The following is a 13,544-nucleotide window of genomic DNA, read 5'->3' as shown; positions in this document are numbered from 1 at the left end:
AAAACTCACTTCTACTCCATTGCATACGAATAACCTACTCCTCTTGTCGGTTGAAAATAGTTTGTGTAATATAGTGTAACAATCTGTGAAGCCCTTTGAGACTCTTCGTGATTTAGGGCTATACAAATAAAAATGACTTGACTTGACTTGACATCCGGCCTGGTGTACAATCATATCTGTCCCGTAAAATCATTTTATATACGTCAACTATTCAGTAATGGCCCGGCTCTATGAAACGTTGATGACTCTCGCTTCTGCTTCTGCTGCGACCACAAGGCTTACCGAAAATCGGCCAGTTGAAAAACAAAACTGACGGGTACATTTAAGGTGAGCTTTTAGTGTCAGGAAGTGGAGCAGTAACACCCAGAGATAAACTTCAATTTGGATCTTGAACTTGTTTTGTGACTTATTTAGGGGCCAAAAAGGTAGGGCTAAAACAATTAATGGGTTGGTTATCTTTTGCCATACCAGTTCTAGTGGATTCCTAGACAGCTTTATAAATACAACTTCAAGTTTTCTCCTTAAATCAGTCGTGAAAAATGCTTTCCTTCTTCAGATCCGTGCTGTGTGAGTATTCACAACTGATATACATTTATTCCATGTCATTTCTTAACTACAAACATTTAGGAACAGACCGAGGGGGATTATTCACAAGTTTGTGCAAATCCAAAAAAAGAGAGTGGATACATTTAGATTATTGATCGCTTGCTGTGTTAATTGTCATAATTTATATTTGCATGCATTTCTCTTAAGAAATAGCTGTTTTGTCGTTTTAAGGCAAGGTGAGGGTATGATGAGACCAGTGTTTCTAAATCTTTTCTCAACTTTTTCCTAACCTTGCTTGTATTTGTAATGTTTTAATACTTACAGCCTTACAAAATTACCTTTTTATCAAGACTTTTTTTGGTATATAATTATATTCCAGGCTTCAACTTCATTGATAAAAACTCAAAACATTTTCTAAGAATTAACAACATGTGATACACCACTGTAAAAAGAAACAAAATGTATTCACATTCAAAATTGAAAGTTGAAAATTATTATGGCAAAAAATATTGGCCCCGATTGAGTTAATACTTTGTACAAACTCTTTATGCTGTGGTCACAGCCAGATTTTGTGTGTATGTCTCTAAAAGTTTTGCACATCTAGAAACTGAAGATTCTTCCTTACAAAACAACAAAAGTTCCTTAAGGTTTGATGGTGAGTGTTTGTGCACAGCATTTTTCAGATCAGACCTCAATTATACACATCCCCTGATCTGAAACCAACATGCAGGCAAGGGAAAACTCAAAACTTTAACAGGAGGAAAATAAGAAACTTAGGGGAAAGAAAGGGCCTCGCAAGTGGTAAGCTCCCTTCCAGGATGACCAGACTGCAATGGATTTTGCATTGGTTACCAATACTAAAAACTTGTGATTAAGGGCTATACAAATAAAGGTGACTTGACTTGACCACAAATCCTCTATAGGATTGAGGTCTGGACTTTGGCTTGGTCGTTTTAACACCTCCATATTAATAATTTTATCCTCTATTGGTTCCACTTTTATTATTAGAAAATATTTTCAGTTTATGAGCTTTAAGTTTGAAGCCTGAAATATGGCAATACGACATAATGTATTTTTCACTAGGCATTATACTTGCATGTCTTTCTGTCAAGAACTACAAATTCTTTTGTGCTTTTAAAACAAGGCACTGGTATTATGAGATTGTGTTTTTCAACCTTTTCTCAATCTTTTAACATTTCTAATCACACTTTTAATGTATTAATACATATTTCATTTTGTTTTTACATAAAAACTTAAAAAGAGCAAAGTTTATGACATCATTCTGACAAGGTCGTTTTGGTTTATTTCAGGGTATATATTTTTCATTGCACTAGAAGAGGAACAGTTGTCCTTTCATTGTAGTGATGTGAATTTCAGCTCCATCCGGCTCTTTCAGTTCGACTCACTTAAAAGAGCTGTCTCATTTTGCTCCCAAACGTCTCTGCAGACTTTGTTGATGATGATGATGATGAAATGCATTTATACAGCGCTTTTCAAGTCAATGACTTCCCAAAGCGCTTTACAATGTGCTCCGCATTTCCCAATAGCGGCCTTGCAGCCATGTAAGGCGCTAACCTGCTTATTGGGGGTATTTTGTTTTGTTGCGTTGATCGATATGTTCCCAATTATTGTGTAACACTATGCACAGAATGACGTATTAATCTAAAAAATATATTATACAAGTCAGTTATAATATGATTTTTTTTTTAACTTTTAACTCATTTATAGGTTTAACCTTTTTTTATTTTTACAAAGCAACTTTGAAGTGACCTGAATCCCTGGAAAAACCCTCGACACAACAAAATATAAATTGCATAGGTTCCCTGAAAAACATAGGAATATAAATTAAAATATTTACAGCTACACAAGAATAAATTGTAAATACAAAACAATATGAATTTAATTTAACGTTTGATAAACTCAACAAATTTAAAGTCAACAACAAAGAATCTCTAAAAATAAATGCATATTGACCAATCACGTGCTTGAATCCCTTCAACACACAGCTCGTATGGACACCATTTCCTGTGGTGTGTCTTGGGCAGGTACCAGATCCTAAAATTTAGGATTTAGGACCTAAACCATTGGGAATAAACAATTTTTGGAGGAAAAATTTGAGTATCGCATTATTCATATAACTTTTGTTTTATTGAAATTCCTGCTGAAATATGTTGTATAGTTTTGTTGTAAGTGTCCTGCAATGATGAGTCCAACAGCGCCACCTGCTGGTATGGGGTCGGGTTTGGTTTGGCTTTTGACATGTGACCGGAAGGCGGGGTTTTTGGCAGTCTACAACGAGCTGCCAACGGTAAGACACGATCTTTTGGTGCTCCTCAAAAAGTTAATTTTAAACATTAAAGCCACAGCTGACAAATCTCTCAACATGCACAGTAATGTGATTGATGTTGGCAAGCTTTTTGGATTTATTTTTGTATTGTTTCTGTTGCCTTTTATGTTGGTTTTGCCGGACGTTGCATGTTGTGCTAAAATGCTGATTCTCCCTATAGAGATAAAAGAGATCAAAGCCAGCAGAGAAGCTTACCACGTGTTGTGACTCAATCATTTGCAGGTAAATTGTACCTGTTTTTATACTCATTATTGTTATTATTTCTATTTTCTCATATACATATATAAAAAGGGTGATGAGGTTTTTATTACAGTTGCTGCAAATGAATGAGTCACAACACGTGGTAAGCTTCGCTGCTGGCTTTGATCTCTTTGATCTCGTTGACAGCTCGTTGTAAACTGCTCTAAACATATCAAAGAGCTTTCTTTTCAGTTTACATAAAATACATTTTAGAATATCAACCATCACAATACATTTTTACATCCATTTTAACCCGATACTTTTAGCAAGAGATCGTATAGTGTTTTTTTAACGTTTACAATGAATTCAACATATTTTCTTTAGTCTGAATTTCAACCAACATCATCCTTTGTATGTATATATACATATATATATATATATATATATATATATATATATATATATATATATATATATATATATATATATATATGAAAAAATAGGAATAATAACAATAATGAGTATAAAAACGGGTACAATTTACCTGCAAATGAATGAGTCACAACAGGTGGTAAGCTTCTCTGCTGGCTTTGATCTTTTTGATCTCTATAAGGGGAATTAGCATTTTAGCACAACATGCAACGTCCGTCAAAACTAACGTAAAAGGCGACAGAAACAAAACGAAAATAAATCCAAACAGCTTGACAACATCAATCATATTACTGTGCATGTTGAGAGATTTGATAGGGCGCCTGCTCCGAGACTGGGAGGTCGCTGGTTCAAGCCTCGGCAGAGTCATACCTAAGACTTACAACATTGGTACTCATTGCCTCCCTGCTTGTGGCTCGGCATAAAGGGTTGGAATTGGGGGGTTTGGTCACCTAATGACTCCCAACACAGCAGTTGGGTCTAAAAAACCCGACGTCGATCAGGGGCGACGCGTCACGTCGAGAGGTTCGCGTGTCAAAAGATATCCTGTATATATCATGTTTATGGTGTATAGTGGCAATAAAATTAACTTTTTGCGGAGCACCAAAAGATCGTGTCTTACCGTTGACAGCTCGTTGTAGACTGCCAAAAACCCCCCCCTTCCCGTCGCAGTCTAAAGCCAAACCAAACCCTACCCCATACCAGCAGGTATAACTGTTGGACTCAACATCGCAGGACACTTAAACAGAAACTATACAACATATTTGAGCAGGAATTTCAATAAAACAAAAGTTATTATTACACCCGTTACACATACATAACACATTGCACCACTTTCTTATTTTTTGTTGTTGAAAAACTAACCGCGGTGATGACGCTACGTTCTTTGCTCTTGTGACATATCAAAGGCTCAAAGGCTCTTTGTCAAATAAAGTACTTTGCGTTTTGCATATTTTTTGTCATTTCATTCAAATTATTCATTTATTTGAATTAATAAATAACTAAATGGATACAAAAACGAAATGGTTCCTTCAAAAAGTAAGGGATCATAAACAAATACTCAAATAAATTGGTTCCAATGAAAATACATAATTTATCCAACAAACGGAATACCTCATTTTAATAACATATATTGAAGACTCAACACTTAAAGCCTAAAAAGGAATTTTATTGATGTTTCGCACATTACTCGCTCACCCTTCTTGTGCCACTGGCAATACTGTACTCTTAGGTCTGGATCATCGTCATCAAGAGCATGGACTTATCTAGGAATGTAACTTCTCCATTGAAAACGTTTCACGATGCGATGGGACAATGATTTTGAAATGGCTCCATCACGACTAGCTTAAATTAAAACTCCTGTCGGCGATTTGGTCTGTTTACTCACGTATACAATATCTTAAAATAGTACAGCATCGGTTTCGGAAGACTTGCTATTTTAGTCTTATCAGATGACGAGCTGTTTTTGTTTTGTCTTGAGCTATGTTTGTGTGTCTTGCTTTCTGTGTTATTGCCTTCCATAACCATTACAACGAATACAACTGCCAATGGGACCATGTTTTTTTTATGCAGTGTAGCGAAGCAAGTGATGTGATACGTCCACAATGTACACAAACATATTTCTGTCCTTCAAATGTAACTAAACAGTTTTCTGTTTTCCAGTGTTGACAGCAACCTGTTTTCTCTTCGATACAGGTGACTATCGAATTTCAGTCGGAGCAAAAGTCATGCTTTCCTAAACAATCCTTTCTGTTTTAACAGTTGTCGGCTGTGAGGAGAAAGTAACCACCTGCGATACAGAACCGTTGGCTGTTCATCTCTTAAATTGTGGTAAAGCTTCAACCTGACTGACATAACATTGATTTGCTTTATTTTTTGAAGAGATCTTTGCATTGATAGCCTGCCACAAAAGTGCAGTTCAAGTCCTGGCATGAATGCTGTTTATTCTTCTATGTGACAGAATATGGAGTCATCAGTGTGAATGAGGCTCTATATGGCCGTTCAAGTGCAGCGGTTTGCAGTGAGGGAGTACCTCCTAACCAGGTGATGAATACTCAGTGTGCTCAGCAGGGCACCTTGGAAGATCTAAAGATGAGGTATGTATACACTGTTTTCAAAGTAAGAATATTTATTGTCATTCTCAAAGACCAACACAACTTCATTTAGAGCATCCATTCACTCAATAATTACATACAAAATCCACAGAACCAATATCCATAAAACCAAGACTCATAAATAACAGGATATAAACATTAAAGGTGCAGTGTGTAATAGTTGGCCATTACATGTCTGTGTGTGATGTTATGCAACCGAATATGGGTGCTGAGAAGCACAAGGATGAATACAAACCACAGGCACTCAAAACGATCAAAACACAACATTATTTTTCCTCGCTTTTTGCTGAGCCTTTGGCAAAGAAAGGGGGGAGGGGAGTAAAGAAAAAAGGAAATAAAATAAACAACCAAAATGGTAAAATGAGAGAAAAATATGTTTGGAAAATGTAAAAGGGAAGAGAAAAAGGAAAAGGGGGAAAAAATAATATTTTAAAAATGAAAAAGGGGAAAAATAAAAAAATAAAATGGGACAAAAGAAAAAAAAATAAAAAAAACAAGTAAAAGTGAAAAGGAATCCCAGACCAGAAAGACATTGCTTATTAACATATTTTACATGAAGTCAGGTAGGTTACTCCAGATGTGAAAACTGCCCCAATAAAGTCGACTCAACACTTTTGGTTTTGCTTATTCAGTTCCTTGCCAAGAAAGACATTCTACTCTTTCAGACCATAACAAGAAAGATCCCAATATTTCACTCAGATTAGTCATGAGCTGGAGTCTCCAAAACCAACTGTCAATGCTTCTCCAATAGATGGATAAAAACAGGTGGCTAATGCTTCTTAACTCAAATGCCTTGTTTAAACTAGTTGGTTGGTTGGTTGTATCCCTTGTAGGGGCACCATTTCCTGTGGTGTGTCTTGGGCAAGTGCAGCATGGTGGCGGCCATCCCTCTTCAGGCCTACACGTGTTTCCATCTGGTCTCGAACCAGGGACCTTTCGCTTTTAGGCGAATGAGCTAACCACTGCTGGGTCCAAGTAATCCAATATTCCTAAGGAATCCTCTGTGTTGACTTTTTCTTTGGATCATTCTACTAGCCTAATCTTAAGGTGTTTGGGCTACAAGCCCGTACAAAATAACCTCAAGAAATCATTTGAGTTTGCCGACTTCTGCCTCAGAAGGGGAAGAGAAACACGTTGCGCAATTTCACACCATTTGGAATTACCCTCACAACCTAGGCAACGGCAGTGAGCAAAAGAGATTGGGCTAATGACACACATAAAATTGTCATCAATTTCAATCTCAGCACCTTAAAATTTATTTCCACCTCTCATGTTACCTCACACCTTTTTACACAACATGTTTATAGCCCAAGGCTTGCAAACCAATAATGTTACTTCATCGTTATTTCACACCATTGGGAATTACCCTCACAATTTAGGCAACGGCAGTGAGGAAAAGAGATTGGGCTAATGATACACATAAAACTATCATCATCAATTTCAATCTCAGCACCTAAAAATTAATTTCCACCTCTCACCTTGCACCTTTTTACATAATGTTAGTATTTAAAGAGACGATTGGCCCAGTCACGCCCCTATTGTGACTCTGGATCAGTTCAAATAGGTTCTTTGCATTCCTTTTTTGAAGTAAGACGTAGTAGCAATTACCAACACGTGTGTAATCCCTGTTGTTGTTTCCTTTTACATGGTATCATTTGAAAACAGGAACTTGTCTTTTGCCTTCCTAGTTTAAAATATTGTCCCAATTTTTATTTCTTTTTTATCAAGGATGTTTGATACATTTATAGAAATTTTAATTGAATGGTCTTTCTTCTCATTGATTAACACTATATGCAACAATATTGTACAAGAGACTTCAGAAAAATATCAAAAGACGGCCATGATACCTTCGGCAAAAAAATTTACAAAGTAGTGCTTAGAGACTGGCCCAAGTTATGGTAGTGCAATGAAACAATTGTGCATTGTAACAGTAGTTCAAATAAAATCAGTGCAATAATATTTAGCAGCAATAACAAAAAAAATCCCAAATAAGGTGCAAGATATTTATTTTCACTGTTTTACGGGGGTTTTTAAGGGTTATTGTTCTATCCTCGTTATTCATTATCCATTATCCGTTATCGGTCAGTTCATAATACGCTACAAAGCCTAGGAGCCGGGACACTTACTCTCAGCCAAAAGGCCAAGCTAAAGTCCTAGCCCTAAAGCCTTGCTGCGATCATTGCGAATGCACCGTTCCCGGAGGTACTGCAATACCGGGCCGATGCGTGGAGTGGACAGAGCAAGCTCTTATTCCTTCTCCGAAATGCAAAAATCAAAGATCATGGCAAGAGGTACAGACATCAAGAAAAATATGTCCCACTTCTTTTCACTGTTTTACATGCTGGTTTAGTGTGGTGATAGCCCTTGGGAAGAAACCATTTCTGAGCCTTTTGGTCCTTGCTTTTAGGAGACTGTAGTGCCTACCAAAGAGGTGGTTGCCAAGTTGAGAAGAATCTATAATGTTGATGGCTGTGATGCAGTCCGCAATGTCCTCCTGACTGGGCAGAAGGAAGCCATCTGTCTCCTGGGTTGTGTTGATTGATTTTAGTGATCAATAGGGATACCGGGTGCAAAATTATCCTCGCTCAATAAAGAAAATAACTGACATTCCCTCCCAAAAAAAAACACCTCAACAAAAGTGAGAAATGTTTTTAAACTCCAACATATATCTCTTGTTGAAACCATAGTTAACAAACGCCCATTGAATATGACCTTAATTTCTGATCATTAAACTACCACTTGAGGGCAGCTTATACAGTGGGACCTCGCTACTTCGCGGTTCGACGTTCGCGGGTTCAGAGCTTCGCGGGTCTAAAAAATAATAGCAATAAAATAAAATAATTAAAAAAATATATATATATTTTTTTCGTAACCATTTTTGAAGGGGCGTCGCTACTTTGTGGTTCCACGTTCGCGGGTTCGGAGCTTTGCAAGTCTAAATAATAATAACAATAAAATCAAATAATTTAAGCATTTTGGAAGGGGCGTCAAGACTTCGCGGATTTTCACTTTTCGCGGGTGGTTTTGGTCCCCATTAACCGCGATAACCGAGGGATTACTGTACTGAATTTAGCCTCTTTTGGTAGTACCAATACATTACTCCAGTATCATCAGATACTCGGTAATAGTATTATAAATTCCGTTTTTTTATTTTCATTCCTTCTTTACCACTTAAAAAGTGGTCGGCGGCGCCCTCTGTTGGCTGCGGCTGCATCGGCTCGCTAAAACGGGTCAGGTGCAATCGACATTTCGTTCTGTGTACATTGTTACACAGAATGACAATACAAGGAAATTATTATTATTATATTATTATTATTTGTATAGTGCTCTTGAGGTTTGTGTTAGAACATGACTTTTTTCTACTTGCTTAAAAAGAGAAAGCATAATTGCAAATATATTAAAAGAAATCAATTGAGGAATATGTTTAATGTTATTGAAGACAACTATATAGTGAATGCCAAACACATCAATGTCAGAGTTGTATTGAATACCTGTGTGTGCCGTCTTTTTTTCTTGTTGTCTGCAGATGCAACGGCAAAAAAACGTGTTCCACCAACACGGGAGATTTCCGCTCACCTGATCCCTGTCTAGGCACTTTTAAATATTTGCAGACCAATTTCACCTGCCTTTCTGCAAGTATGTCACTCCTGTGAAATGTCACAATAACAATGAGTATCACCTCATTTTTGTTCCCTTCTGCTTGAACAGTTAGCGTGGTGGCGTGCGAGTCATCTCTGGCACATTTGTTCTGCGGTGAGACTATGTTTGATTGCGGTTGTATTTTACGTGCTCAACAACATTGGTCGGCAACTACCGGGCAGCAGAGCAAAAACAAAACCTTATTTTTTGCTCATACTGTTGTTAATTGTATATACTGTACATGCATTCGTCCCCCCCCCCAAAAAAAAAAAAATCAACATTTGAGAGTGCGTTACACATAGGTTTTACTATAGTACAGCACTGCAATTGAGCAATGATTGATCAGTTAATCTGATATCATTGACTTGCTCAGAAGGGGATGTAATGGAAATCAAACCCAATACACAGCAATGGGAGCCCCGAATCCTAACCACCAGCCCACATGGTTGTTGTTGTTGTTGTTGTTGTTGTTGAGACACTCAAGGCGCCTAAGGTAATCCTTAGTAGCGCTAGACTCGCTCGTGGGAGGCTCCGTAGTTCTCCGAAGGAGAGGGGGCTGCGACTGTCCTGTGCCGCCAGGCCTGACGGGGTCTGACCCAAGCAAACCAAGCATACGAAGCCTCTGAAGTCATTAGTACGTTCGGACAGGCCGGTGCATGATTCATGGGAGCCCCGTGGGCAGGTAGTACAGGTGATTGGGGTGTGGTCGCAGCGAATGGTTCGAAAGCACCACTGGCATTTGGACTGGGGGCCAGGGTTGCTCTCGAAGTCGCCCGCCCTAAGAAGAACAGAGAGAGGAGAGTAGAAGGGAGAAAGAGAGGGACAGATAGAAAGAGAGAAAGACAGAGTAAAACGCAAAAAGGGGGAAAAGTGAGTGAGGGAGGTGGGGAGAGAGTACGAAAGAGAGGGATAGAGAAAATGAGAGACAAGAGTGTAAAGGGGGAAGAGAGAAAAGGAGAGACAAAAAAGGAGAGAGGACCAAGAAAGATAAGGAGAGCGAGTCTGAGTGGATTGAGTTGGATTCGTAAGGCTCCCCCGGGAGAGAGCCCTTCGCCGGACACCACGGGAAGGTTCCTAGTCTTTGTCCTGAGCCCACATGGTTGTGAAGGACAAGTGGCAATAAATGGGGAAAGACTTCAGTCAAAAACGTACAACGTGGTACTGTGAGTAAAAATAGTGATAAAGATAAAATTGTAATGCCTTTTTCTAGATCCTCGATTGATTGGTTTGAACTTAATATTTGTTAATGTTATTACTAATGTTAGGCCAAGGCATAAGAATATAATCAGACATTAAACAGATCTGTGGTCCAAAAAAGTTGCCGACCAACTCTCAGGATTGACGTGTTACAGTTTAATGATCAAGTTTCATTCCCTCACGTTCATGCCAGATAAAGGACAAGTAATCACTGTCTATGGTGCCGATTACGGGCGCCGTGACCGGACCACGTGTAGCTACAAAAGACCTCAGAGCCAGGTCCAAAATGTCCTCTGCCTGCACCCAACTGACATTGTCGCCGACAGGTACAGTTGCACATGGGAACAAAAACTGCAGTAACAAAATAGTCAGGATTAGCAGGCGCGTATGCCTTCATCATGCATGAAACAAAACCAAGCAGAGGCGCGTTGTAAATCAGTTACTCCTCCTGCAGGAACACAATTGAACTTCCTAGTGGAAGGCAGAAAAGTTGTTAGCATTCTATGAAGTTCTGTTTCTCCTAAGGTGCAATGGGGAAAACAGCTGCACGATCGCCGCCGACAATGCAGTGTTTGGAGACCCATGTAGCGGAACCTACAAGTACTTGGAGGTTGCTTATGCATGCCGGCGTAAGTAATTAATATGTTCGTTAAACATAGCTTGCTGAAAACTGAACTCTGTACTTTTTGCAGCCCCTGGCACCATTAAAGCACCTGGACAATTGAAGAAATGTGCGCGACATTCTTCATCTCAGCTCTTTTGAATAAGTTATGTCAAACATACAGCCGGGGGCAGAATCCAGGTCCGTAAATTCAGTTAGTCTGGCCCAGCACCAAATCAGGTTTAAAAAGAAATTCAGGTAATTTCATGTACCAAAAAAACAAAAATTAGAACAAAATATTCTCTGACCGCAAGAAGGCAGTGTTGAGTTTATATACCATGTACAGGTAAAAAATGCTTAGATTGTTAAAAGCATTTGACACGTTCGATGCTTCATATGAAAATATTTTCCCCATCAATACACGTGATAAGAAAATATTCCTCGACCTCCATGATTCTAATAAATAGGCTAAGTTATTAAAAGCATAATACTAAAAAGCTAAAATTGAGTGTCACTGACCCTACCCAATTGAATACAGAAAGTCTGAATTCGGCCCCAAAGGCAAACAGTTTGACATCCCAGTCTTAAAATGGTTTTGGTAGAACTAATTGAGAGCAATTGTTTTCAATAAATATACCAATGCAAGTTACTGTGTGATTATTTCAATGCAGCTCATCACGATATCCAGAGATACACCAGACTCAAAGAATGCTACAGGGCAGATATTACCACCACCACATACATTGCACCCAGTTAGAGAACTGGAAATTACAAATTTCCAGATTTGTGAACAAACTAGACCCAATTGCCTTTATAGAAAGAATTTATTTGAAACGAGAGTACAAAATACTTTAAATGCAGTCAAATTGTTTTGTACAAATCACAAAATGTTCAATGCACTTATAGTTTCTCATTCTGGAATGGCCTTCATTTGGCGACAGATCATAAAATCCTGGATGTTTACCTGGTATCAGTTAATGTTCACTGACCAATGTTACCAAGCAGATGCTAGAATATGGTTTAGATTTAATATTGGTAAATGTTAATTATATGCAATGAACAACACCTTAGTCCACCATTTCTGGAGATGGGGGAGCTACAGTGACCTATTAAGATTAATGAAGTGCAATTATTTTTGCAGTGACAAAAATGCACTTTTACACATTAGTAAATAGAATTGACTGCGGTTTAATTAGTCAGTTTTTACTTTATATTAAAAAAAAAACAATGTTCAGAGTCAAGACCAAGTGTTCCATACACATTAGAGCACAATACAGGACATTAGCCTTTTTCACAAACATTACATGAATTTGTAGCCAGAATGCCTTGTTGCCACTTAACATCTGGTTATTTGTGCCATTCGGCGGCAAAGGAATACGGAAGTTTGAATTTGGGTGTGTCTGTTGGACTTTGTGTTTTGTGCAAAAGTTTTCTGGAGTAGACTTTAAAGTGGGGCAGCTCTCAGGCAGTGGGAAGTGACCAGCTGTCTGGGGGGCCGAGGCGGAGGAGGTTGACGCGCCATTCTTCCGGGACGGGAGACCAATGGGAGCGGGCTGCGCCTCGACCAGGCAGAGTCGACGCGCCATTCTTCCGCGAACGGGAGACCAATGGAACCCAACCAAGTGGCGGAGGAGATTCTTTGCTCAGCAACTCGGAAAAAGGAGAAGAGTCGGCTTTTGGAAGGAGAAGCGTGCAGAGCTGTATTAATTTGTGTGTTGGAAATAAATCCACTCGTGAGTTAAAATGCCAGCTTCTGGAGAACTTTCTATGCAGAAAAGAGCACGCAAATTGTTTGGATGAGTGGTGATTGGGAAAGGTCACAAATTGGAGTCAGATGATTAATTGAAGTTTGTGTTGATTTAACAAGAAATTCCGACACTAGGGAGAAAAGATTTAGCTTAAATTTAATCTACCTTCGTTTGGATATAGAATGGCCTCTGACCTGTCATGTTGACATTTTAGACCTAAGTAGCTCAGCTTCAACTCTAGGTTCAAACCATCAGAATTACTTGAATTGTGGCAACAAGTACAATGCATCCGGAATTTTCCATAATCATTTCATCTGAACATGAAAATACCATCCCCAAATACAACTACTGGGAAACATAAGCGTAACAACCTTCACACAAGTTCTTAAATATTGGAGTGAAGTTTTTTGATGCCTTTCATGTATTCAGTCATTCAAGTTGATTTGATGGACTTCAGTTAATGGAAAGCAGGATCTGAAAGACAAATTAGATTTCAGTAATTTGTAAATCAGTGAGTTGTCTGTCCCTGTGTGCCCTGCTACTGGCTGGCGACCAGTTCAGGGTGTCCCCTGCCCACTGCCCGATGATTGCTGGGATGGGCTACAACAATCCCGTGACCCTACTGAGGATAAGCGATGCAGATAATGGATGGATGGATGGATGGATTGAAGTATAAGTAGACGTTCTGTTGAATGGCTTCTGCTTGCTATGGTAACATTTTTAGTTTTGTCACAAGTACTCCC

At 38.7% G+C, this 13,544-nt stretch overlaps 1 protein-coding gene and 1 pseudogene across 3 annotated transcripts; one reads left to right on the top strand and one right to left on the bottom strand.

Moving 5' to 3' along the window:
- The first annotated feature begins 321 nt into the window (after window positions 1-321).
- LOC148369720 (L-rhamnose-binding lectin SML-like) lies at window positions 322-11,698 on the top strand. Of its 3 annotated transcripts, none has more exons than XM_088331879.1 (9): window positions 323-567; window positions 5,165-5,197; window positions 5,264-5,332; window positions 5,463-5,598; window positions 9,143-9,252; window positions 9,325-9,369; window positions 10,646-10,778; window positions 10,978-11,081; window positions 11,145-11,698. In XM_088331879.1, the coding sequence occupies exons 1-9, from the start codon at window positions 540-542 to the stop codon at window positions 11,213-11,215; spliced, it is 729 nt and encodes a 242-aa protein (XP_088188005.1). In that variant the 5' UTR covers window positions 323-539; the 3' UTR covers window positions 11,216-11,698. The 3 variants fall into 3 exon arrangements, with proteins under 3 accessions (XP_088188007.1, XP_088188005.1, XP_088188006.1); XM_088331880.1 differs by lacking the exon at window positions 323-567 and adding an exon at window positions 4,504-4,540; XM_088331881.1 differs by lacking the exon at window positions 11,145-11,698 and having other exon boundaries at window positions 322-567; window positions 10,978-11,089.
- Window positions 7,797-7,917, bottom strand: LOC148369721 (U2 spliceosomal RNA; annotated as a pseudogene).
- Window positions 11,699-13,544: the final 1,846 nt, after the last annotated feature.

The sequence above is a fragment of the Urocampus carinirostris genome, chromosome 3 (assembly GCF_059441175.1).
Source record: "Urocampus carinirostris isolate Australia breed hairy pipefish chromosome 3, RoL_Ucar_1.0, whole genome shotgun sequence".
NCBI lineage: Eukaryota > Metazoa > Chordata > Actinopteri > Syngnathiformes > Syngnathidae > Urocampus > Urocampus carinirostris.
This window is presented reverse-complemented; position numbering and strand designations above follow the sequence as displayed.

Coding starts and splice junctions, on each gene's coding strand:
- LOC148369720 (XM_088331879.1), top strand. CDS start 540: ATGCTTTCCTTCTTCAGATCCGTGCTGT. Junction 9,253..9,324: donor TTTCACCTGCCTTTCTGCAA/GTATGTCACTCC, acceptor CTGCTTGAACAG/TTAGCGTGGTGGCGTGCGAG. Junction 9,370..10,645: donor TCTGGCACATTTGTTCTGCG/GTGAGACTATGT, acceptor CGTTCATGCCAG/ATAAAGGACAAGTAATCACT.